The sequence below is a fragment of the Hylobates moloch genome, unplaced genomic scaffold (genome assembly GCF_009828535.3).
Source record: "Hylobates moloch isolate HMO894 unplaced genomic scaffold, HMol_V3 SCAFFOLD_1, whole genome shotgun sequence".
NCBI classification, from domain to species: Eukaryota; Metazoa; Chordata; class Mammalia; order Primates; family Hylobatidae; genus Hylobates; species Hylobates moloch.
Genome location: NW_026652276.1, coordinates 97,831,443 through 97,857,925, shown reverse-complemented (window position 1 = coordinate 97,857,925; position 26,483 = coordinate 97,831,443). Strand labels below are relative to the sequence as shown.

Below are 26,483 nucleotides of genomic sequence, written 5' to 3'. Positions count from 1 at the left end.
AGAAACTTGGGACCGATGCGTTATTTCCCCCTAACATCAGGAACACATAACCTTTTGGTTCTCAAGAATGATAAGTTTGTTTTGTTTGCTTGTTTGTTTTGAGACAGAGTCTCACTCTCTTGCCCAGGCTGGAGTGCAGTGGCATGAGATCTTGGCTCACTGTAACCTCCGCCTCCCGGGTTCAAGCACTTCTCCTGTCTCAGCCTCCTGAGTAGCTGGGACTACAGGTGCCTGCCACCATGCCCGGCTAATTTTTGTATTTTTAGTAGAGATGGGGTTTCACCATATTGGTGAGGCTGGTCTCTAACTCTTGACCCCAGGTGATCCACCCACCTTGGCCTCCCAAAATGCTGGGATTACAGGAATGAGCCGCCATGCCTGGCCTCATGATATGTTTTATAGCTTGCAAAACCCGATAAAACAGTCCCTAAGTCCAAGTCGTGGTTTCTGTCCTAAGTCCAGTGGTACTCATCCTCTTGGCGTTCCTATCTGTTTTCCCATCTGGGCCACACAGTGCCTTCATTGTGTACATTTCCTAGTGAACTTTATCACAAGATTAGTTTAGAAGTCTCACATCTTTCTTTTTTTCCCTTTTTTTTTTTTTTTTTTTTGAGACAAGTTTTCGCTCTTATTGCCCAGGCAGGAGTGCAATGGCGTGATCTCGGCTCACCACAACCTCAGCCTCCCAGGTTCAAGTGATTCTCCTGCCTCAGCAAGCTGAGTAGCTGGGATTATAGGCATGCACCATCAAACCCGGCCAATTTTGTATTTTTAGTATGGACGGGGTTTCTCCATGTTGGTCAGGCTGGTCTCAAACTCCTGACCTCAGATGATCTGCCTGCCTCAGTCTCCCAAAGTGCTGGCATTACAGGCGTGAGCCGGCCAGAAGTCTCACATCTTAACAGCCCTTAAAAGATTCAATTGTACTCACATAGACGTTTTGGCATTTTTGTTTCTTTTTTGAAAGAGTCTCACTCTGTGGCCCAGGCTGGAATGCGGTGTTACAATCACAGCTCACTGCAACCTCTTGGGCTCAAGCCATCCTCCTACCTCAGCCTCCGGAATAGCTGGGACTACAGATGTGCATTACCACACTTGGCTAATGTTTTTTTTTTTGAGACAGACTCTCACTGTCTCCCAGGTTGGAGTGCAGTGGTGAGATCTCGGCTCACTGCAGGCTCCGCCCCCCGGGGTTCACGCCATTCTCCTGCCTCAGCCTCCTGAGTAGCTGGGACTACAGGCGCCTGCCTCCTCGCCTGGCTGATTTTTTGTATTTTTAGTAGAGATGGGGTTTCACCATGTTAGCCAGGATGGTCCCGATCTCCTGACCTCATGATCCGCCCGCCTCGGCCTCCCAAAGTGCTGGGATTACAGGCGTGAGCCACCGCGTCCGGCCGGCTAATGTTTTTAATTATACTTTTTGTAGAGATGGGGGTGGGCTGCCTATATTGCCTAGGCTGCTCTTGAACTCCTAGACTCAACCAGTCCTCCTGCCTTGGTCTCCCAAAGTGCTGGGATTATAGGCATGAGCCATCCTGCCTGGCCCTCAGATAGAAGCTTTTTGTTTGTTTGTTTCTGAGATAGAGTTTTGCTCTTGTCCCTCAGACTGGAGTGCAGTGGTGCTATCTCAGCTCACTGCAATCTCTGCCTCCCAGGTTTAAGCAATTCTCCTGCCTCAGCCTCCCGAGTAGCTGAGATTACAGGTGCACGCGCCACCATGCCTGGTTAATTTTTGTATTTTTAGTAGAGACGGGGGCGGGGGGGGGGGGGGGGGCGTTTCACCATACTGGCGAGGCTGGTCTCAAACTCCTGACCTCAAGTGATCCGCCTGCCTTGGCCTCCCAAAGTGCTAGGATTACAGGTGTGAGCCACCAAGCCCAGAGGTTTTAAAAAATCAGAATAAGACCTCCGCCCTTGTTGGGTGCGAGTCTCAGGAGCTAAATGCTAGATCTTACTGGGGAGAAGGCTGTCACCCAGCCCAAGGTACATACTCCTGGAAGAGAGGCCCAGAGAAGGCAGCTGCCTCACCCTTGGGCAGGGCTGAGGCTGGGGTGGAGACAAAATAGGGAGCCCAGGAGCCACACACCTCCATAGAGTCTGAGTGATGACAAGAAGAGAGGCTTCCCTAACACCTCGGCTCAGGTGGTTTTCTAAACCCTACAACAATCTCGTGAGTAGCACGGTTACACTGCATTGAGTTAAAGGTCGTTGTTAATGTAAAGTTTAAAAATGAACACTACCCGGCCGGGCACGGTGGTTCACGCCTGTAATCCCAGCACTTTGGGAGGCTGAGGCGGGCGGATCACCTGAGGTTAGGAGTTCGGGACCAGCCTGGCCAACATGGTGAAACCCCGTCTCTACTAAAAATACAAAAAAATTAGCCTGGCGTGGTGGCAGGCGCCTGTAATCCCAGCTACTCGTGAGGCTGAGGTAGGAGAATCGCTTGAACCCGGGAAGCGGGGGCTGCAGCGAGCTGAGATCGCACCACTGCACTCCAGCCTAGGCGACAGGGTGAGACTCCATCTCAAAAAAAAAAACAAAAAAGTACTAACATTTCGGTAACTAGATCCTGGCATTTATTAATTTTTTGATATATCAGGAGCTTTCAAAACTGCAAGTGGCAGCCCGCTTTCTCCACCTAGGAGGGCCCATGCCCCCCACGGATGCCTCTAACTTTTGGGGTCAGTGAGCGGCAGGGCAGGGAGAGATCAATCAGGGAAGTCAATACAACTGGGGAATGTGGCCCCTTTTCCCTTGGTCCCCAAAACGCAGGGCTTGGAAGAAGCCCTCATGGAGGGCGTGGGCCTCGGGATCCCCGGGACCAGCACCACGCGAGGCAAACAATGGCTCCAGGACCACAGTCTAAACACCCTTAGGCTGCCCTTGCCCTAGCAAAACAGCAAAGCGAGCAGCCCACTCCACATCGGTCCCCACTCCAGGGTCTCGGACCCTACGTCGCCAGAGCTCTGGGAGAGCCGCGAGGGGGCGCACCGTGGCCTCGCCGCCCTGTCCGCCACAGGTGGGGTGACCCCGCCCACTTGGGGGCCCGCTTCCCTCTGGCCACGCCCATTCCAGCTGCCAGGTCCCGCCTCCTCCCCGTCCACCCGGGCCGCCTCACCGGGAGCCGCCCCGCCCACCCCGGCCCGGCCCCGCTCTCCAGGCCGCCTCAGGTGGGGCCGCCCCGCCCCTCCGGCCCCGCGGCCCCGCCCCCGTCCGCCCCACCCGCCTCAGGTGGGGCCGCCCGGCCCGCCCCGCTTCCTCTGGCGGCGTTCGGCCGCTTCTCTGCTCCTCGCAGAAGGCCAGGGCGGCGCCGCCGCAAGTTTTGACATTTTGGCAGCAGAGGCGCGCGCGGGCACTCTCGGGCCGACGGCTGCGGCGGCGGCCGACCTTCCAGAGCCCCTTAGTCGCGCCCCGGAGCTCCAGCTGCCCAGAGTCCGGCGGCCACGAGGCCCAGCCGCGTCCTCCCGCGCTTGCTCGCCCGGCGGCCGCAGCCATGTCCCGGGGGCCCGAGGAGGTGAACCGGCTCACGGAGAGCACCTACCGGGTAAGCCCAGGGCCCGGGGCTCAGGGAGGTCAGGGCTTTCAACCTCGGGGGTCAGAAGGGGACTTTACGCGGGAAGGTACTTTACCTCCCCCCCAGCTCCCCTTCCCCTCTTCCCCGTCCTTCCACTTCGCCCCGTCTCTCCCACTCCTCCCCTGGCCCTCCACAGCCCCTCTTCTTCCTCCCTTGGCCCTCTTCCCTCCTTCCAGTCCTCCCCATCCCCTCCCCCACACTTTTCCTCCTCCTTCCCTCCCCCTCCTCCCTGTGCTTCTTCCCTGTCTCTCTTTCCCTCCCCCTGTACGCTCCCCGTTCACTGTCCCTCCTCCCCTGCCCCTCGTCCCTGTCCCTCCCCTCCTCCTGGTTCCTCTTTCTCCCCCGTGTGTCTCCCCCTCCTCCCCTGTCCCTTCTTCTCTCCTTTCTCTCCCCTTCTTCCCCAGTCCATCCCCCTCCTCCCTCTCCCTCCTTCTCCTCCTCTTGGTTCCTCCTCCTTGCCCATGTCTCCCCCTCTCCTCTCCTGGCCCTTCTCCGCCTCTCCTGTCCCTTCCCCTCCCTGTCCCTTACCCTCTTCCCTGACCCTCAGAGCTCTGGAGGCCGCCCCCCATCCCCTAACCAGCTACACATTTTACAACTAGTGCACTTAGGTTGGGGAGGGGTCTGTTGTGCGTCGGTGGGGCCCACGTCCTCCTCCCAATTTCTTGGAATCAGTGACCCGCGCTGGCCTGGCTGCCGGGCTTAAGCCCTCCGGGACCAAAGACACAAGCTCGAGTTTCCTCTAAGAAAAGAAAGCGCCCAAGAATGTGGGGGTGAAACTCCCCTGTAATTAGGATCGCCAGGTGAGCCGAGCTCTGGGCATTCTCCAGGGAAACGCCCTCCCCCTTAGACCCTTCCTCTCCCAGCTTTCAGTTGAACTTGGCTTTTATATATGGGTTATTTGGTGAGGTTCTTGAAGTCAAAGAACAACCGAGGCTTTAATGAAATTGACCTAACCTTAAGGAATGCGTTGATAGCCAGTCTCTTAACTTGCATGTATTAGGAGAGAATTTTTCCAGAAACAGACAGAGACTTAGGATTAGTGGCCAGTTTAGTTTACGTACTTATAAATGAATTCCAGGTGAAATAAGATATCTGTTAATCATCTATTAATAGAACACAAAACAACTTTTGTTTTAATTCAGCCTAGGCGCTTCGAACCCTTGAAACTTTAACGTTCTCTAAGTTCATGTATAGGCATGTTTAAGGTTATAAATAAATGGTCGGTCGGTTGGTTGGTTGGTGTGTTTTATCTTTTTTCTGTCCCTGGTGCTTGAATCAGGAAGTTTGGTCATTTTGATAGACTTTTTTAACCCTAAAATTTTAGTTTCTGGGTTTTCAAGGTCTGAATTCCTAAAATCAGAGGAGTCTATTAACTTTTGTTGAATGAAAGTAAGAGAAGAACATGAACATTTTTGTTATGTACTGAAATCCAAGAGATCCGTTCCGTTTATCTTAACACACAAAGTGTATACTGTCACATATAAATTATGCCTTACAGGTAGGGAGAGTAGACACAGTTGACACAGCGTTTTTGATGCTCAGTCACTGTGACCAAAAACTCTTCCTATTCGTGTGTTGCCTTCATAGAGGGCGATCTTTAGAAATTTGGGAAATTTGAATGTTGAAGTCCTACGTTTGTACTGAGATTGCTACTATTTAAATGACCCGGAAGACGTTGCTGCAGGAGGTGTGGGGTGCTGACCAAGTGTGTAAATAAAACGTTCTTTCTGCCAGACTCAGACCTGGAAAGTAAGTAGTAGCTGCCCTGTTGACTGTCAGTGAAGGAAAAACTGTGTAATTAAGGAATGCAGGCCATTGCAAATTTGAGGCAGAGTCTGATATCCACTGGGGTACAAAAATACAGAACACCACTGCCTTCCGCCCTCCCTCCAAGAACAGAGCCCTGTGTATCTTCCCAGTCTGAGCTGCAATTGCAACTTGAGACCAGCAGTCAGGTGTTCTGAGTTAAACGCTGCTTTTTTTTTCTCCCGCGTCTTCCTGACGTAGACTCTTAGTAATAACTCCTTAGCGGGACCGTACCAAGGCGAATTGCAGCGTCACAAATGCCAACCACTTGGGCATGTCTTATTACCCAAAGAACAGAAACGGCAGGGAAAAAGTGAGGATTTCATCATTTTGGTTATACGTATTTGTAGACGTAAAGCAATGTAAATGGGGATCAAAGACAAGTACCTGATAGTTTTCCATTGCCAGGTGTTTGAAAGCAAACTGGAAAGCTCACTAAATGTTTGTTGATTTTAATTACTATTTCCTTGTTAGTGTTATGGGACCTTTTTTTTTAATGTCCAGGTGGTAGGGTATTTACAGCATCAGACTACAAGTTTATGTAATCTATGAAACAGTGAAGGCTGCTAGCCCATGCTTTGGCCGTGAAGGCAATGCGAAGTGAAATTTTACATTCGGGAGTCTGAAAAACCTTTTTCCCGCCTCTGTATTGGGTTCTTCCCCCTATCCCGCCCTGCCCCGTGATGTTCAAGCTGAAGACAATTTAAGCTTAATATGGCAAAAATCTGGCAGTGTTGATGATTCTAGTGCTTTTGAGATGTCCTCTATGTTACCTAACCATCTACCATGTTTTACTAATAGAAATGCAACCCAACCAGGTGTGTTTACAAAAGCCACCTGCAAATGATTTTTTAATGACTTGCTAGTATGGGTTTTAGTTGTTTTTTTTTTTTTAAAAATACTCAGGTTTCTCCAGTTTTGAAATAAAGGAATACTTTAGAGAAAAGGAGGAAATATAAAGTAGCGTCATCCTCTGTAGCCAGTATCAAATATCCTTAAATATATGCTGTGTACACATTTGCTGAAATGTCTAAAATGTATACGTAGGCAAATGATTACTGGAGATCCATGCTAACTCCCAGGAGGATGTGTGTATTTTACTACTTCATAAACAAACGATGTTATAAGCCCCAAAATGTCAAGTAATGTTGCTGTTACTAATTAGAATTCAGCCAAAAATCCCTCCCCCCTCCACACTTCATAGCATGCCCATAATTTGCCCTCAAAAGCTTGCTGTGATTTTGCATGGTTTTCTGATGAGTATGTGCTCTCATGGTAGAGGAAGAAGTTCAAAAGAACCCTTAATTAAGAGTAGCCACAGCCTTCCTAGAAGAACTGTTAAAGACTTAGGAAGTAGGGCCTGGTGCGGTGGCTCAACGCCTGTAATCTCAGCACTTTGGGAGGCCGAGGTGGGCAGGCAGATCATGAGGTCAGGAGATCGAGACCCTCCTGGCCAACATGGTAAAACCCTGTCTCTACTGAAAATACAAAAATTAGCTGGGCGTGGTGGCGCATGCCTGTAATCCCAGCTACTCGGGAGGCTGAGGCAGGACAATCGCTTGAACCAGGGAGTCGGAGGTTGCAGTGAGCCAAGATCACGCCACTGCGCTCCAGCCTGGGCGACAGAGCGAGACTCCATCTCAAAGAAAAAAAAAAAAAGGCTTAAGAAGTGGAGGAAGAACGGGCGTGGCAGCATCCAGGGATGTCCTACCTACAGGAATCTTGCCAACAGAGAGTCAAAGGGGAGATGTCACAGAAGCCTTCCAATGTCACCTCAAGGAAGCATGCTCAAACTCTCAGATTGTAGATGCCTCCATCCATCTCCCAGCCCCACCTTAGACTACATTACTTTCCCCCATAACACTACCTTAGAATAGGCTATGTGATGTATTTATTTCTTATGTTTCTTTCCCTCTCTTCCCACCCCAACTAGAATGTGAGCTCTACAAGGCAATGAGCTTTGTTTTTGTTTTTGTATTCCAAGCACTTAGAACAGTTCCTGGCACATAGTAGGCATGCGTATTTGTTGAATGAATGGACATTTATCCATTTAATGTGTGAAGCACCTGTCCTTTGCTAGGCTCCTGGCGCCCTCCGATGATACTTTTCATAGAGTGCTTAATTCTAAGTAACATCAGCCCTCCAGGTGAATGTGGATTGTGTTTGCTTAACTATTTTTATTTATTTATTTATGAGACAGGGTCTTGCTTTGTTGCTCAGGCTGGAGTGCAGTGGTGCAATCGCAGCTCTCTCCACCTCCTACTTTCAAGCAATTCTGCCACCTCAGCCTCCCAAGTAGCCGGGACTACAGCCGCCACGCCTGGCAAATTTTTTGCATTTTTTGATAGAAGCAGGGTTTCACCATGTTGGCCAGGCTAGTTGTTAACTAGATTGAGAAACTGAGGCCAAGAGTCTCTTAGTGACCGGCTGCCACATCCCACTTACCATGCCTTTGTTTGTATGGTAATTTAGTTTCCAGTGACCAACAGATGCACAAACCAAATACATTTTCATAATGCGGCGATCTAAGGTGTCACTGGAATTTTCTGTCATTCTGTTAATTCATCATCATTGGCATATTTTGAACAAACTGTCTTAATAAAATGAGGCTAGGAGTGGTGGCTCATGCCTGTAATCCCAGCACTTTGGGGGATCAAGATAGGTGGATTGCTTGATCCCAGGAGTTCGAAGACCAGCCTGGGTAATGTAGTGAGACCCTACCTCTACAAAGATACAAAAATTAACCGGGTGTGGTGGTGCATGCTTGGGGTCCCAGCTCCTCAGTAGGCTGAGGTGAGAGGATCACTTGAGGTCAGGAGGCAGAGGTTGCAGTACTGAAATGGTGCCACTGTACTTCTGCCTGGGCAACAGAGTGAGACCCCATCTCAATAAAAAGTGATTATTGTTTGACTAAAAACTGTGTGGAATGTTGAAGAAAATAAAAATCCAATTTGTTTTAATTCCATGCACATTAGGTTTCCCTTGGAGGTCTGTGCAAGACAAGAATTAATACCCAAAACTGAAATAGTGTCACAAATGTAAATCAAAACTACAGGCATGTAGCTGGGACCACATGCACCACCATGCCTGGCTAATTTTTTATTTTTGGTAGAGACAGTGTCTCGCTGTGTTGCCCAGGCTGGTCACGCACTCCTGAGCTCAAGTAATCTGCCTGCCTTGGCTTCCCCAAAGTGCTGGGGTTACAGGCCTGTATTCAAAGCTGTAATAATTCCAACTTAAGTTATAAAAGCTGCATAAAATGTAGTTTAACTTATCTGCTGACACATGCAAATATATTTTAAAATTTGTTTTTAAAACTTTTTATTGAATAGCAATATACATAAAGTTGTGCTTAAGTATACATAGCTCACTAAATTGTCACAAATCAAACACACCTGTGTAACCACCACCCAGATCAAGAAGCAAACCATGGCCACCCCTTGAAGTCCCCCTCGTGCCACCTCCCAGTTGCTGCACCCCTCCAAGGGTAGCCCCTCTCCTAACTTTTTTTTTTTTTTTTTGAGACGGAGTCTTGCTCTGTCCCCCAGGCTGGGATGCAGTGGCTCAGTCTTGGCTCACTGCAACCTCCACCTCCCAGGTTCAAGTGATTCTCCTCCCTCAGACTCCTGAGTAGTTGGGATTACAGGCGTATGCCACCATGCCCGGCTAATTTTTGTATTTTTTTAGTAGAGATTGGGTTTCACCATGTTGGTCAGGCTGGTCTCGAACTCTTGACCTCGTGATCCACCCGCCTCAGGCTCCCAAAATTCTGGGCTTACAGGCATGAGCCACCACACCTGGCTGGGATTATTTTCTTTCTTTCGTTTTGTTTTTTTGAGATGGAGTCTTGCTCTGTCACCCAGGCTCAAGTGCAGTGGTGTAATCTCAGCTCATTACAACCCTTGCCTCCCAGGTTCAAGTGATTCTCCTGTCTCAGCCTCCCGAGTAGGTGGGGTTACAGGTGGCCGCCACCACGCCGGCTAATTTTGTTTGTTTGTTTGTTTGTTTTTCTGAGACAGAGTCTCGTTCTGTCGCCCTGGCTGGAGTGCAGTGGCGCAATCTTGGCTCACTGCAAGCTCTACCTCCCGGGTTCACGCTATTCTCCTGCCTCAGCCTCCCGAGTAGCTGGGACTGCAGGCACCTGCCACCACGCCCGGCTAATTTTTTGTATTTTTAGTAGAGATGGGGTTTCACCGTGTTAGCCAGGATGGTCTCGATCTCCTGACCTCGTGATCTGCCCGCCTCGGCCTCCCAAAATGCTGGGATTGCAGGCGTGAGCCACTGTGCCCAGCTGGGATTATTTTCAGACTATTCCAAGATATTATGAGTCGTGCTTTATGAATGTTCTGGCTCACGTCTGATGGCCATAGGCCCTCATTTCTCTTGGATAGAGACACAGGAGCAGACTGGCTGAGTATTAGACATTCAAATATTTTGTTTTAGGAGAAACTGCTGATTGATTTTCCACAGTGACATACCAGTTGCCATTCCACCAGCTCTTCATCCTTGCCAGCTGCAGCTATTTCCCATCCTTTTAATTTTTGCCATTCCTATGGGTATGTGCAAAAAAAAAAATTTAAAGTAAACACAAACAAAATCGTTTGTTCCAGCCCTGCTGGTGATCTGCCGTTTCTCTGTAGGGTGTCTGTAACCTTGGCAGGGAGCCCTGTGGGAAATCCTTCATGTCAGAAGACAAACCAAGACCTAGGAAATTCTGGTCTGAGAGAGGCCGTACAGTTGTGGTAGTCACTAGAGGAAGACATAAACTGAAGTTCATTAGACTCTAAAACTATCATAACTGAATGCATGAAAGGGTTTTTTTTTTGTTTTGTGTGTGGGGTTTTTTTTTTTTTTTTTTTTTTTTTAGACGGAGTCTCCCTGTCGCCCCCCCGCGGGGGGGGCGGGGGGGCGGGTTCACGCCATTCTCCTGTCTCAGCCTCCTGAGTAGCTGGGACTGCAGGCAGCCGACACCATGCCCAGCTTTTTTTTTGTATTTTTAGTAGAGATGGGGTTTCACCGTGTTAGCCAGGATGGTCTCCATCTCCTGACCTTGTGATCTGCCCACCTTGGCCTCCCAAAGTGCTGGGATTACAGGCGTGAGCCACCACACCTGGCCTAATTTTTATATTTTTAGTAGAGATGGGGTTTCACCATGTTGGTCAGGCTGGTCTCGAACTCCCGACTTCAGGTGATCCACCCGCCTTGGCCTCCCAAAGTGCCGGGATTACAGGCGTGAGCCCCTCACTGTGCCTGGCCCAAAGTAGGTACATTTTCAAGAAAAGTTACATAAACCGGGCGTGGTGGCTCACATCTGTAATCCCAGCACTTTGGGAGGCCGAGGCGGGCGGGTCGTGAGGTCAGGAGATCAAGACCACAGTGAAACCCCATCTCTACTAAAAATACAAAAAATTATCCAGGCGCGGTGGCAGGAGCCTGTAGTCCCAGCTACTCAGGAGGCTGAGGCGGAAGAATGGCGTGAACACAGGAGGCAGAGCTTGCAGTGAGCGGAGATCATGCCGCTGCACTCCAGCCTGGGCGACAGAGGGAGACTCTGTCTCAAAAAAAATAAATAAATAAAAAAGAAAAGAAAAGTTACATAAAAAGAAAAGGTATTTTCATTAATATTTAATTAACAAGAAAATGCAGTTAACCATAACTTTGCACCCCCCTCCGAGCACTCCGGTTTAAATAGGGTTCATCTGTGCTTTCAACATCCCTTATGTAATAAAACCCTTTCATGGCCGGGTGCAGTGGCTCACGCCTGTAATCCCAGCACTGTGGGAGGCTGAGGAGGATGGATCACCTGAGGTCAGGAGTTTGAGACCAGCCTAGCCAACATGGCGAAACCCCATCTCTACTAAAAATACAAAAATTACATACATATATATACGTATACGTACATATACATATATATGTATGTATATATACGTATATATACGTATACGTATATATACATGTATACGTATATGTACGTATATATACATATACACAAAAATTACAAAAAATACAAAAATTACATATATATATCTATATATATAAATAAAAATCAGCTGGGCGTGGTGGCGGGTGCCTGTAATTCCAGCTACTTGGGATGCTGAGGCAGGAGAATTGCCTGAACCTGGGAGGCAGAGGTTGCAGTGAGCCGAGACTGCCGAGTCTGCGCCACTGTACTCCAGCCTGGGTGGCAGCAAGAATCTGTCTCAAAAAAAAAAGGACAAGAAGTGTAAATAACTGTGCCCAGAATCCTGCAAACCAGAGATAACACTAACTCTTGCTGTCACTTTTTCTGATACTTTTCAATACATATTCCCATGTCAGTTTTCTGTGCTCTATCATTTTGATGACTGCACAGGACTCCATTTTTCATCATTTATTGATCAGCCCCCGTGGTTGGACATAGATCATTGCCAGTACTTTGCTATTACAGTGCGGCCATGGGCATAGTTGCAGTCAAAGCTTTGCACAGATCCATAAGCAGATCCATGATGTTTTCCGTAAGCCACATTCCCAGAAGGGAGCTCTGGGTCAAAGGGCAGGTACATTTTAAAGCCTGTTTGCTCCACATTGCAAAATGCCCTCCAGAAAGCATGCACCAAATGATGCTGTCATCTGCATGGTGTGAGAGTGCGCCTTTCCCTGAACTCTAGCCAGTTAGGTAGACTTCTTTTTTGACACGGAGGTGCACTCTTTTTCGCCCAGGCTGGAGTGAAATGGCGTGATCTCGGCTCACTGCAACCTCCGCCTCCCAGGTTCAAGCGATTCTCCTGCCTCAGCCTCCCTAGTAGCTGGGATTACAGGCGCCCGCCACTACACCCAGCTAAGGTAGACTTGCTTTTTTTTTTTTTTTTTTTTTAAGCGAGGGGATCTTGCTACATTGCCCAGGCTGGTGTAGAACTCCTGGGCTCCAGTGATCCTACCTCAGCCTCCCAAGTAACAGGGACTACAGTCGTGCACCGTCGTTCCCAGCTCAATTAAGTAGATCTTTTAAAACCACTTCCTTTTTAATAACACATAGAAGGGGTGTGTGTGTATGTGTTTTCAGTATTTAAGCATGTGTACCATATAGAATATGGACATTGGCCAGAACACCCACGATTTCATGCCTGTTAATAACTAGGCATACTTTCCCCCATAAACTTAGAACTTGTAGATGTGTGCAGAGTAATTACAGCTCTGTGACTTTTCAGACATTAGACTTCTGTTCTTATTTTCCTCAGCCTTGATTTTGTACTTCTGTTTGTCTTCCTAACCTTGAGTCCTTCTGGTTTATCATGATTTTAATGACTGGAGTTTTAGATTTTTTTTTTTTTTTTTTTTTTTTTTTTTGTTTTTTTTTTTTTTTTTTTTTTTTTTTGAGACGGAGTCTCACTCTGTCACCCAGGCTGGAGCGCAGTGGCATGATCTCGGCTCACTGCAACCTCCACCTCCCAAGTTCATGCCATTCTCCTGCCTTAGCCTCCCGAGTAACTGGGACTATAGGCGCCCGCCACCATGCCTGGCTAATTTTTTTTTGTATTTTTAGTAGAGACGGGGTTTCACTGTGTTAGCCAGGATGGTCTCGATCTCCTGACCTTGTGATCCGCCCGCCTCGGCCTCCCAAAGTGCTGGGATTACAGGCGTGAGCCACTGCGCCTGGCCGAGTTTTAGATTTTAATGGTTTTAGTTCCTGGTGTAACAGCTGCCAGAAGTCTTTGTGGATAAAGGTGAGATGCATATAAATGAGATAAAATGTTGCCGGTTTCTCTTTCTTTAAAAAATAGAAGAAAAAATATTACCGGAATGTGTTCCCAAACCAGGGAGCAGAATAGATGAGCCCAACTCAGAGATCTAACCAATCTTTCACCTCCTAGAGTGCCTGTGCTTTTGAGAGAACAGCAGGTGGGTGAAGATGCCCCCAGGTTTCCTGCTTAAACTGTGTTTATGGGCCGGGCACGGTGGCTAACACCTGTAATCCCAGCACTTTGGGAGGCCGAGGCGGGCAGATCACGAGGTCAAGAGATCGAGACCATCCTGGCCAACGTGGTGAAACCCCGTCTCTACTAAAAATACAAAAAAAAAATTAGCTGGGTGTGGTGGAGTGCACCTGTAGTCCCAGCTACTCCGGAGGCTGAGGCAGGATCGCGTGAACCCGGGAGGCAAAGGTAGCAGTGAGCTGAGATCACACCAGCGCACTCCAGCCTGGCAACAGAGCGAGAGACTGTCTCAAAACAAAAAAACTTGTGTTTATTCATATGGTACTTTGGAGGCTAAAAAGCCCCTAAACAATAGCAATTAAGCACTAGTTAACTCTAGGGCAGGAGTTTTTTTGTTTGTTTTTTGTTTTTCTTTTTTAACAGAGTCTTGCTCTGTCGCCCAGGCTGTAGTGCAGTGGCGCAATCTTGGCTCACTGCAAGCTCCGCCTCCCAGGTTCACACCATTCTCCTGCCTCAGCCTCCTGAGTAGCTGGGACTGCAGGCACCCACCACCATGCCTGGCTATTTTGTTTTTGTATTTTTAGTAGAGACGGGGTTTCACCGTGTTAGCCAAGATGGTCTCGATCTCCTGACCTTGTGATCCGCCTGCCTCGGCCTCCCAAAGTGCTGGGATTACAGGCGTGAGCCACTGTGCCCAGCCGCATTTACATTTTTTAATGTAAATTACTTACTTTTATAATATTTAATGTAAAGCAGATAAATATATATATTCCGTTTTAATGGACATAATGTTTTTAAAACTAAGCTAAAATTTGCCATCTCCTACCTCTGTTTGCAAATTGCCCATTTAAAGATAAACCTAATTTTAAATTTTATGATTTCTGTCTTGATTTTTACGTATGGGAATACATGTTTAACATTTACTAACCTGAGGCCAGGCGCAGTGGCTCACACCTGTAATCTCAGCACTTTGGGAGGCCGAGATGGGCACATCACGAGGTCGGATCGAGACCATCCTGGCTAACATGGTGAAACCCCATTTCTACTAAAAATACAAAAAATTAGCCGGGCGCGGTGGTGGGTGCCTGTAGTCCCAGCTACTCGGGAGGCTGAAGCAGGAGAATGGCGTGAACCCGGGAGGCGGAGCTTGCAGTGAGCCGAGATCCCGCCACTGCACTCCAGCCTGGGTGACAGTGTGAGACTCCCTCTCAAAAAAAAAAAAAAAAAAAAAAAAAAAAAAATTTACTAACCCAAGACTACACATGCAACAGGCAACTAGCTGAACAAAATTGAAAACACTGAAATTCCAGTTCTTAAAACTGCCTTTTAAAAGTCAAGACTTTACTTTCAGGGGTCATTTCTATAGTTTGTTCAGAAGTTTCTCTGAACGTGTAGAGCAGAAAGTCATTTCTGATGTTGCAAGCAGTTAATTGCTCTCCAAGCATGGCTGTATCTTTGAAAGGCACAAAAGCAGGTGACAACAGGGACAAGAAGAGGTACAAGCGTGGTAATAACCTGTCAAAAGTATGGGGGAAAACTCAGATGATTAAAACATAAGGCCTCCTCACGCCTGTAGTCCCAGCAGTTTCAGAGGCTGACATGGGCGGATCACCTGAGGTCAGGAGTTCGAGACCAGCTTGGCCAACATGGTGAAACCCTGTCTCTACTAAAAAGACAAAAAAATCAGCCGGGCATGGTGGTGGGTACCTGTAATTCCAGCTACTTGGGAGGCTGAGGCAGGAGAATCGCTTGAACCTGGGAGGCAGAAGTTGCAGTGAGCTGAGATCCTGCCACTGCACTCCAGCCTGGGTGACAGAGTGAGACTCTGTCTCAAAAAAAGTAAATAAGACCTCAAACAAATGTGCAGAAAAGATTGGGGTAGAGGTTGGAACAGGTCCCAGATGACAGATCCAACCACCAGCTACCCTAAGCCAGCAGCCCCATGCTGAGTTAGGAGGAGGGAAGCCCCTGCCTATTGGGGGAGGGGAGAGGAGTACAAAAACAGGGCCCCCTGTCACCTTCACATGCCTGACACAATTGCCTGAGTCTTAGTTAACAGACCAATCTGTTTCTGGCCACAAAAACCTCAAGTGACAAATCAGGAAAGTCACAATGATAATTCCTCATACTTAGGGGCCAGGATTGTTTTGGATAAAACTTGGATTTTTTTTTTTTTTCCTTCTAATTTTCTTAGGGTCTCTATTGCCCAGGCTGGAGTGCAGTGGTATGATCATGGCTCACTGCAGCCTCAACCTCCCAGACTAAAGCGTTTCTCCTGCCGCAGCCTCCCAAGCAACTGGGACTACCGGCATGTGCCACCAAGTCTGACTAATTTTTATGTTGTTCATAGAGATGGGGTTTCACTATGCTGCCCAGGTTGGTCTTGAACTCCTGGGCTCAAGCTGTCTGCCTGCCCCGGTCTCCCAAAGTGCTGGGATTACAGGTGTGAGCCACTGCATCTGGCCCAATTGTGATTATTTAATGGACTAAATGGTATGTCTCATCATAGCATGGGCTTATCTTATACTTTGAGCAGCTTAAGATACAGGACATCAACTATGTCTGACAGTACAATACGTGTCTGAACAATAAATGCAGGAACAATATGCCTGTAAACAAAAAAGTTTAAACATGCAAAACATGGGTTTGTTTTGTTTTGTTTTGGAGAGGGAGTCTAGCCCTGTCACCCAGGCTGGAGTGCAGTGGTGCGATCTCGGCTCACTGCAACCTCTGCCTCCCAGGTTCAAGCGATTCTCCTGCCTTGGCCTCCCAAGTAGCTGGGATTACAGGCATCCACTTAGAGACTCAGTCTTACTCTTATGCCCTTTGAGAAGGCTTCTTCAGCTAACCAATGCATCCTTTGTGTCATCCCAGATGGTTGTATGTACTTGATAATACCCTATTCTTTCATTTGATGTTGTGCTTTAGTCTGTAAATAAGGATGATAATACCTCCTAGGGTTGCTGTGAAGATTAAACGCAGTCATACATGAAAGCTCTTAGAATAGCGTCTGGCACATTGTAGATATTCAATTAGGGCTAACTGTTAGTAGGCATAGCGTGTGTTTACTAGACTGTCACCACCCCAAGAGCATTGATTTTCATCTGTTTATTACCTGCCTCCTTATTTACAAATGACTGAGGTAGGTGGAGCTGAGTAAATACCTGATAAGAGAATAGTGTTGAAAATATTGGCACACATTTTCATCTCCCTGAAGGAGCTATATGGTCCTTGAAGGTTTTTTGGTTGTTGGTTTTGTTGTTGTTGTTGTTGTTGTTTTTGTTTTGTTTTGAGACAGGGTCTTAACTCTGTCGCCCAGGCTGGAGTGAAATGGCACGATCATAGCTTATTGCAGCCTCCAACTCCTAGGCTCAAGCAAATTCTCCTGCCTCAGCCTTCTGAGTGGCTGGGACTACAGGCGTGCATCATCACGCCTAGCGAATTTTTTTTTTTTTTTTTTTTTTTTTTTGACAGGGCCTGCCTCACTTTGTTGGCCAGGCTGGTCTCGAACTCCTGGGCTCAAGCAGTCCTCCCACCTCAGCCTCCCAAAGTGCTGGGATTAAAGGCATTAGCCACTGCACCCAGCCCTTGAAGGTTTATTTAATCCCTTATCGTGCTGGTGCACAGTAAGAACTCAAAAATTTTATGTTTTAAATGCTGAAGACCTGTGCTGATCACACAGGGGTGACTGAAATCATCACCAACTCCTTAGTGGCACTGAGATCGCATCGGTAATAACAGCTGCCATGTTGCGAGCACCTGTTAGGTACGGGCTGAGCTTTACCACCAACATGAGTTCTTCCCGCAACTGTTTCCTTGAGCACCACAGCTGTGCCAAGCACCATGGTTACCACCAGAAACCACGCTGGAGGAAAGACGAAGGTCTGTGCCCGTCTAGAGTTTATAGCAATGACAGGACAGCAACCCCAAGTTCTAGTAGCCCCAGCCCCTCTCTTACGCCTGGACCTGCCCATATTGTAAATTAAACATCCTTGCTCCTTCTCTACCCTCTGTCCCAGTGGGGGCTGGCCTTTGCAACTTCAATATTTGGACTTTGTTTTGTCTCAATATGGGAAGAAAGGAAAAGCTTAATACGCGTGTAGGTTAAGTTTAAGAGGAGTTTTAGGGCAATTTAAAGTCTTTAAGGAAGTCTTTGGAAGGCCAGGCACAGTGGCTCACGCCTATAATCCCAGCACTTTAGGAGGCCGAGGCGGGCAGATCACGAAGTCAAGAGATCGAGACCATCCTGGCCAACACAGTGAAACCCCGTCTCTACTAAAAATACAAAAAAATTAGTTGGATGTGGTGGCGGGCGCCTATAGTCCCAGCTACTCGGGAGGCTGAGGCAGGAGAATCGCTTGAACCCCGGAGGCAGAGGTTGCAGTGAGCCGAGGTGGCACCACTGCACTCCAGCCTGGCGACAGAGCGAGACTCTGTCTCAAAAAAAAAAAAAAAAAAGCCTTTGGAAAGTTGAATATAGGAGAGAAGTAGATGAGAGAAAAAAAAAAAAGTTCTCGGAAAGAACATTGTAGAAATGTTGATTCCTGGCTGGGTGTGAGGCTTCTGCCTGTAATCCCAGCACTTTGGGAGGCTGAAGCAGGCAGCTCGCTTGAGGTCAGGAGTTCGAGACCAGCCTGGACAACATAGTGAAACCCCATGTCTACGAAAAATACAAAAAAATTAACTGGGCATGGGGGCGTGCGCCTGTAATCCCAGCTACTCTGGAGGCTCAATCGCTTGAGTCCAGGAGGTCGAGGCTGCAGTGAGCAGAGATTGCGCCACTGCACTCCAGTCTGGGCAACAGAGCAAGACCCTGTCTCAAAAGAAAAAGAAATGATTTCCCCTTACTGGTATCTGAGAAATAAAAGTAAAGAATTTAAACTGTTTTTAAATCATTTGGAGTTTTTGAACAATTCTTCATATCGCAAAGGCCGCAATTTTATTTTATTGGAGACGGAGTCTTGCTCTGTCACCCAGGCTGGAGTGCAGTTGGCACAGTCTTGGCTCACTGCAGCCTCCGCCTCCTGGGTTCAAATAATCCTCCCACCTCTGCCTCCTGAGTAGCTGGGATTACAGGTCCCTGCCACCATGCCTGGCTAATTTTTGTATTTTTAGTAGAGATGGGGTTTCACCATGTTGGCCAGGCTGGTCTTGAATTCCTGGCCTTAAGTGATCCACCCACTTCAACCTCCCACAGTGCTGGAATTATAGGCATGAGCCACCGCACCCACCCAGCTGCAATTTTAAGACAATAGAATGAGGTTGGTTGCCGTGGCTCATGCCTGTAATCCCAGCACTTTGGGAGGCCAAGACGGTTGGATCACCTGAGTTTGGGAGTTCAGCACCAGCCTGGCCAACATGGCAAAACCCTGTCTCTACTAAAAATACAAACATTACCCAGGCATGGTGGCAGGCACCTGTAATCCCAGCTACTTGGGAGGCTGAGGCAGGAGAATCACTTGAACCTGGGAGGCCGAGGTTGCAGTGAGCCAAGATCGTGCCACCTGTACTCCAGCCTGGGCAACAGAGCGGGACTCCATCTCACACACACACACAAAAAAAGGTAGAATGATCTGTCTCACAGAGTCTGGTTGAAGGAAGTTAGCTAGAATGATTCCAGATACTATTATAAAAGTGGCATTTGGAAAGAACTAGTGCAGTATGTCAGTGTACTTTGATCCAGTAAAGTTCCTGTTACCTGTTCAGTGCTCTGGGGCTTTCTAAACAAACGTAACCCAGTGCATAAGATGTCCCTTCCTGTAAATTTATTGATTGCTTTTTTATTCCAGGACACACCTTTTAAAAATAGTAACTAGGCAGGCAAGAGCACTTAGTCAAACAGCCTAGTGTACTCTGGCCTTCAAAGTATGTATCTTTTGACAGCTATTTCAGAATCAGTAACTAATCAATTAGTGGTCCTTAATACATGCCATTTATCTGTAGTTAAGTTTTATATTTCTAAATGATAATAAGGTAATATTAAAGGTGTTTGCATTTCTTATTTTCACCACGTCTCTGTGAATTGCCTTGGTATTTCTTTGTACCTGTTTCCGTGAAAGATGGTGCATTTCCAAGGACTGGAGCTTTTTCTTTTTTTTTTTTTCTGAGATGGAGTTTCACTCTTGTTGCCCGGGCTGGAGTGCAATGGTGCAATCTCGGCTCACTGCAACCTCTGCCTCCCAGGTTCACGTGATTCTCCTGCCTCAGCCTCCTGAGTAGCTGGGATTACAGGCGCGTGCCACCACGCCCAGCTAATTTTTGTATTTTTAGTAGAGACAGGGTTTCACCATGTTGGCCAGGCTGGTCTCAAACTCTTGACCTCAGGTGATCTGCCCGCCTCGGCCTCCCAAAGTGCTGGGATTACAGGCATGAGCCACCACACCCGGCCTGGAGCTCTTTCTTCATTCATCTTTGTGTTTCCTGGGTCCAGCATGGGGTGGGCTCAATGTAGGCATAATAATAAAGGTTTCAGAAATGTATAGATCTTTATGATGTTTCAAAGCCCGAAATGTGAGACTTTACAGAGTCGGTCGAATGAAACATAAGTACACGCATTCACATGTTACCTCTCTGTCTCTCTCACACATGCACAAACTTACACAAAGAGGAAATCCCAGAAAAGAGGCATATTTTCAGATTCTGGTTGAAATGTTACTTTTAAGACTGAAAGTTATAGCCGGGTGCAGTGGCTCATGCCTGTAATCCCAGCACTTTGGGAGGCCGAGGTGAGCCAATCACCTGAGGTCAGGAGTTCGAGACCAGCCTGACCAACATGGAGAAACCCCGTCTCTACTAAAAATACAAAAATAATTAGCCAAGCATGGTGGCGCATGCTGGAATCCCAGCTACTCAGGAGGCTGAGGCAGGAGAATCGCTTGAATTGGGGAAGCAGAGGTTGTGGTGAGCCAAGATCGCACCATTGCACTCCAGCCTGGTCAACAAGAAGGAAACTTTCTAAAAAAAAAAAAAAAAGATTGAGAGTTATGTTACATGGTAGTCATCTTGGTATAGCAGCTTAGAATAGGAAGGGTTGTGTTTGCATTCTTTCTTTTCTTTTTTGTTTTTTGTTTGTTTCTTTCTTTCTTTTTTGAGACTTTGAGACAAAGTCTTGGTCTCTTGCCCAGGCTGGAGTGTGGTGGCACCATCTCAGCTCATTGCAGCCTCTGCCTCCCGGGTTCAAGTGATTCTCCTGCCTCACCCTCCCAAGTAGCTGGGACTACAGGCGCGTGCATTCTCCTGCCTCACCCTCCCAAGTAGCTGGGACTACAGGCGCGTGCTACCATGCTCGGCTAATTTTTTGTATTTTTGTAGAGACAAGGTTTCACCATGTTGCTCAGGCTGGTCTCGAACTCCTGACCTCAGGTTTCATTCTTTCAAATAAGAACATGTACCCCTAAGAACAAAGCAAACGTGGATACTGGTATTATCCTAGTAGGAATTTCAGGAAATGATTTTTACTTCATTCTTATAGGCATTACTTACTCCCTCTGAAGTTCAGAATTTAAAACCTGCTTGAATTCTGGGGCAGGGTTCCACAATCCCTCATCTGATGGAGGCTAGTGTGGACCAGACATTGCTCCAAAGTTTGACAGCTTGCTAATTGCCAAAGCTTCAACCTGAACGCTTTCCTGGCATTGCCAAGAAATAAACATAACAATATAGAGTTATAGTATCTGTGGACCTTAAACCCAGTATAATCATCCACACTTAAACTACAAGGGAAAGTGATTTTGAACGATTCCACTCATAGGCAAATGTGAAACCTTTGTCTAGTAATTAAAATAGAATGAAATTTTCTAGTCTTTTTTTAAATTTTATTTTTTTATTTTTTGTAGAGACACAGTCTCCCTGTGTTGCTTAGGCTGGTTTCAAACTCCTGGCCTCAAGCAATCTTCCTGCCTTGGCCTCCCAAAGTGCTGGGATTACAGGTGTGAGCCACTGTACCTGGCTGAAATTTTACAATCTTGAACTAGGTTAAAGACTGTTATTTTTTCCTTCAGGTTACTTTCTCAGATGTGCTGAGCTCAGTTTTCCTGTACATTGTTCTCCCTTCCCACTCTTTTTTCAAAATTAACAATTGAAAACCTAGATTTTGGCTGGGTGCAGTGGCTCACGCCTATAATCCCAGGACTTTGGGAGGCTGAGGCAGGCAGATCACGAGGTCAGGAGATCGAGACCATCCTGGCTAACACGGTGAAACTCCGTCTCTACTGAAAATACAAAAAATTAGCTGGGCGTGGTGGTGGGCGCCTGTAGTCCCAGCTACTCGGGAGGCTGAGGCAGGAGAATGATGGGAACTCAGGAGGCGGAGCTTGCAGTGAGCCGAGATATCACTACTGCACTCCAACCTGGGTGACAGAGCGAGATTCCATCTCAAAAAAAAAAAAACCCTTAGATTTTTACCCTAATGTGGGTGGGGGTAGCTCTGGGACTTATTTTTCTTAACGGGCTTGATAATTTTGTCCAGAAGATGTGAACAGTTGTAGGACATCCTGCTTTCTTGCCTCAGTGTATTGGGGCCATTTTTTGGTTTAATTATGCTTTAGCTGCAGAATAATTCTTGCTGCCTGGATAGGGAGTAGGAAGCAAAGAGTTTGTCACAGAAGTCTGTCTCTTTAAGCAACGAAATGAAAGGTCGCAGCAATGTGATTGCGTCTAGTAATATATCAGAAGAGGCAGCGGTGCGTGTCTTTCAATGATCACACTGGTCCCGATTGCTTGGTTGGTCTTAGAGAGCTCAGGCTCTCATAGGTGCTCCCAGGACTCTGAGAATATTCTTCTATGACAGGCTAAGCCCAAAGACTGTACCTGCACGCCCAGTGGAGACTCAGGCCATGTTGCTAGGGATGGGGCCTCGTAAGCCTGCATGCCTCTTGGCTTCCTTTCTGCTATGACCTTTGCACCCGGAAGGACAATTTTTGTAGCAATGATTCTGTATAAACCAAAACCTAGATCGTGGGTGAAGATAGGAAAGGAAGAATAAAGGCAAAACAATGATTATGTCATAATGAAATTCTCACGGAGAGTTTTCTTGGTGCGCTGAAGATTTCCTAGGAAACCCCGCCTTTTAGAAGGACACAGTAAGGACTTTTGCCTGGAAAAACATTTGCCAAACTCCCTCCCCAATCATAGCTGGAAAAACAACCGCTACGCCAGCCGGAGATCTGCCTCAAAATAGCTGGGTTATCATTTTCTACTAATGGGTCAAATTGATTTTCACCCTAGAAGGGGAAATGACTGTGGACGGCTCCATAGGCATAAATGCTTTGCAGACCAGTAATGTGTGTCCAGCTGTCTGGGACCCATGTTCCCAAAGGACGGGGGATGACCTGTGCATCTCAGTATGCCGGGCTGTGCTGTGGGCAGGCAAGTTAGAGACCACCAAAGAATGAGCAAAGGCACACATCTCTGTGGCCATCCCATAACATTAGGGATTTAGATCCCTGAATCCTTAGCAGCCTGTAGTGGAAGAAGGGGTGGGGCAGGGGGGGTTGGGTGGTGGCGATGTTAGTGGCAGTGGTGGTGGTGGTATCTTTTTTTTTTTTTTTTTTTTAAAAAGGACTGGGTATGGTGGCTCATGCTTGTAATCCCAGCACTTTAGGAGGCTGAAGTGGGAGGATTGCTTGAGGCCAAGAGTCTGAAACCAGCCTCGGTGATGTGGTTTGGCTCTGTGTCCCCACCGGAATCTCATTTTGAATTATATTCCTGTGATTTACATGTGTTGTGGGAGGAGCCTGGTGGGAGATAATTTGAGTCATGGGGGCAGTTTCCACCATACTGTCCTCATGGTAGTGAGGAGATCTCACAAGATCTGATGGGTTTATCAGGGGTTTCCGCTTTTGCTTCTTAATCATTTTCTCTTGCCGCCGCCATGTTAGAAGTGCCTTTCGCCTCCCACCATGATTCTGAGACCAGCCACGTGGAACCATAAGTCCAGTGAAACCTCTTTTTCGTCCCAGTCTTGGGTATGTCTTTATCGGCAGCATGAAAACAGACTGATACACTGGGCAACATGGCAAGAGCCCGTCTCTAGAAAAGAATTTAAAAATTAGCTGGGTGTGTTGGTGCGTACCTGAAGTCCCTGCTACATGGGAGGCTGAGGCAGAAGGATCGCTTGAGCCTGGGAGTTTGAGATTACCATGAGGTCTGATCACACCACTGCACTCCAGCCTGGGTGACAGAGTGAGAGTCCCTATCTCAAAAAAAAAAAAAAAAAAAAAAGCATTTTTGAGGTGTAATTTATACGTTATAAAATTCACTAATTTTAAGCATACGGTTTAGTGGTTTTTAGTAAATTTGTAAAGTTGTGCAGCCGTCACCACAATTTAAATTTATAACACTTCTGTTACCTCACAAAGATCCTTCCTCCCCATTTGCTATCATTACTCATTCTCGCTTCCAGCCCCAGGCAACTACTAATAGATTTTCTGTCTCTACAGATGTCTTTTTGTACTTTTTATATAAATAGAGTCATACAGTATTTGGTCTTTTGTGACTGGCTTCTTAGCGTAATGGTTTTATCCATGTTGTAGAGTGTCTTAATATTTTATTCCTCTTTTTGTGGCTGAATAATAATCTATTAAATGGATATACCACATTTTGTTCATTCACCAGTTGATGGACATGTGGGTTGTTTCTAAATAAGATTTTTTTTAAGAGGCCACATTAATGCCTTGTATTTAACAGGTAATTTAAATGACAGCTTAGAAAAACATAAGATTGGGAAGCAAAATTCACAGATAGCCCTGGTATTTGCAGATTTGTAAGCCTGTTAGGACTTAGTAGGTAGAAGGCTGAGCCTGGCAGCTTTTGTGAACCTTGGTTAGAGTTATCGCCTTGAGCTAGGGAAGTTGCAAGCAGTGGCACCATTACCTAATGCTCAATTTTTGAGGCTAATTGGCCCACGGGGCCTTTGTGTCTGTAGTGATGTGTTCAGATGAGCTGGTGGAGCTGAAGGTACAGCCTGTAGCTGGTTCATCCGTGGGTGCAGGCGTCTCTTATGAAATACAGATGTCAGAACCTGCTGCTGCTGAGGACACTGTGAGGCGTTAATCAGATGATCCACGCAGTGTTCTTGGTGCTGGAAATGCGGTGATGGTTACATTAAGATTCCTAGCTTTGGCCAGGCTCGGTGGCTCATGCCTGTAATCCCAGCACTTTGGGAGGCTGAAGCAGGCGGATCGCCTGAGGTCAGGAATTCGAGACCAGCCTGGCCAACCACGAGGTCAGATCACGAGGTCAGGAGATTGAGACCATCCTGGCTAACACGGTGAAACCCAGTCTCTACTAAAAATACAAAAAATTAGCCAGGCGTGGTGACAGACACCTGTAGTCCCAGCTACTTGGGAAGCTGAGGCAGCAGAATTGCTTGAACTGGGAGGCGGAGGTTGCAGTGAGCCGAGATCACGCCACTGCACACCAGCCTGAGCGACAGAGCGAGACTCCATCTCAAAAAAAAAAAAAAAAAAGTGAGCCTTCTGCCTTGGCCTCCCAAAGTGCTGAGCCATGGACGTGGTGGTGTGTGCCTATAGTCCCAGCTACTGGAGAGGCTGAGGTACGAGAATTGCTTGAACCTGGGAGGCAGAGGTTGCAGTGAGCCGAGGTCACGCCACTGTACTCCAGCCTGCGCGACAGAGCAAGACTCAGTCTTAAAAAAAAAAGATCCCTAGCCTTGATTACATGTAGTTTCTACCAAGGAGACAGAGAGTAAACGGAATATCTTATACAGTATGATAAGCACTTTAAAGAAAGAGAAGCCAGGAACAGAGCTAGAGAGAGGCTGGGGTTGCCACCATTTGTGGAAGAGGCCAAGGAAGGTGTCTCTGAGAGTTTGTGGGAATGGATGTGACCTGTTTGTGTCCTCAGCCAAACCAGGTGAATATGAGTGGAATTATTCCTGGTTTCAATGCCTCTCCACCCTGTTTATAAAAGGCAGAAGCTGAGATTGAGTCTCACTCTGTCACCCAGGCTGGAGAGTCTGGTGAGATCTTGGCTCACTGCAGCCTCTGCCTCCCAGGTTCAAGTGATTCTCCTGCCTCAGCCTCCTGAGCAGCTGGGACTACAGGCGCCCGCCACCACACCCAGCTAATTTTGTATATTTAGTAGAAATGGGGTTTCACCATGTTAGCCAGGCTGATCTCGAACTCCCGACCTCTGGTGATCCGCCCGCCATGGCTTCCAAAAGTGCAGGGATTACAGGCGTGAGCCACTGGGCCTGGCCTAGTGTATGGTACTTTTTAAAAGATACTATTGTTTGCCTATCAAACAGGCAAAAAGTATGACAGTACCAAGTGTTGGGGAGAACGTGGCAAAACAGTACTTTGACACAGTGGTTTCTGGCATGGAAATGGCTACAGTTGTCGTCTTCAAGTTTGGGAGTATCTAACAAAATGGAGAAATCTGTCACATACCCTCTGTCTCTGCAGTTCTGTTTCTGGGTAAATTGTTACCTGTATGTACAAGGAGACATGTATCATTCCTTACCACGTCATCGTCATTAGCAGAAGCTCCTAAGCCATGTAAATGCCTGTCAGTCAAGAAATAGATGGTTAAAATGCAGTCTCTTTACATGATGGGATATATGTATATATGTATATCTATATATAAGTGAAAAGATTTATTTCAAGAAATTGGCTTCCATGATTGTGGGGCTGACTAGTCCAAGATCTGTAGGGCAGCCTGGGAGCTGACTCTATAGCCCTTAAGCAGAATATCTTCTTCCTTAGGGAAACCTCAGTTTGTCCTTAAGGCTTTCGACTGATTAGATTACACTCACCCTGATTATTGAAGATAATCTCTTTTATTTAAAGTCAACTTTAAATAAAAGTTGTAGTGTAGATGTTGACCATATCTACAAAATACCTTCATAGCAACACTGTGTTTAGACAACACTGTGTTAGATTAGTGGGTTGGTTTGTTGTTTGAGATGGAGTTTTGTTCTTGTTGCCTAGGCTGGAGTGCAGTGGCATAATCTCAGCTTACCACAACCTCCGCCTCCCGGGTTCAAGTGATTTTCCTGCCTCAGCCCCCCGAGTAGCTGAGATTACAGGCATGCGCCACCACACCCAGCTTTTTTTTTTTTTTTTTTTTTGGTAAAGATGGGGTTTCTCCATGTTGGTCAGGCTGGTCTCGAACTCCTGACCTCAGGTGTTCTGCCCGCCTCAGCCTCCCAAAGTGCTGGGATTACAGGC

The 26,483-nt window shown here is 47.2% G+C and overlaps 1 protein-coding gene and 1 pseudogene across 7 annotated transcripts in view; both read left to right on the top strand.

Moving 5' to 3' along the window:
- Positions 1 to 3,258: 3,258 nt before the first annotated feature.
- Positions 3,259 to 26,483, top strand: part of BAIAP2L1 (BAR/IMD domain containing adaptor protein 2 like 1) — a 104,960-nt gene continuing 81,735 nt past the window's right edge. For 4 of the 7 annotated variants that reach the window (XM_058442873.1, XM_058442870.1, XM_058442864.1 and 1 more), the window contains exon 1: positions 22,457 to 22,659. In XM_058442873.1, coding sequence (XP_058298856.1) covers positions 22,555 to 22,659 — 105 coding nt within the window. In that variant the 5' untranslated portion in view covers positions 22,457 to 22,554. Of the gene's footprint in view, positions 3,545 to 22,241; positions 22,374 to 22,456; positions 22,660 to 26,483 lie in introns of those variants that run through there. The other 3 variants (XM_032755903.2, XM_058442866.1, XM_058442871.1) reach the window with 3 other exon arrangements.
- Positions 14,629 to 14,716, top strand: LOC116809747 (small nucleolar RNA U3; annotated as a pseudogene).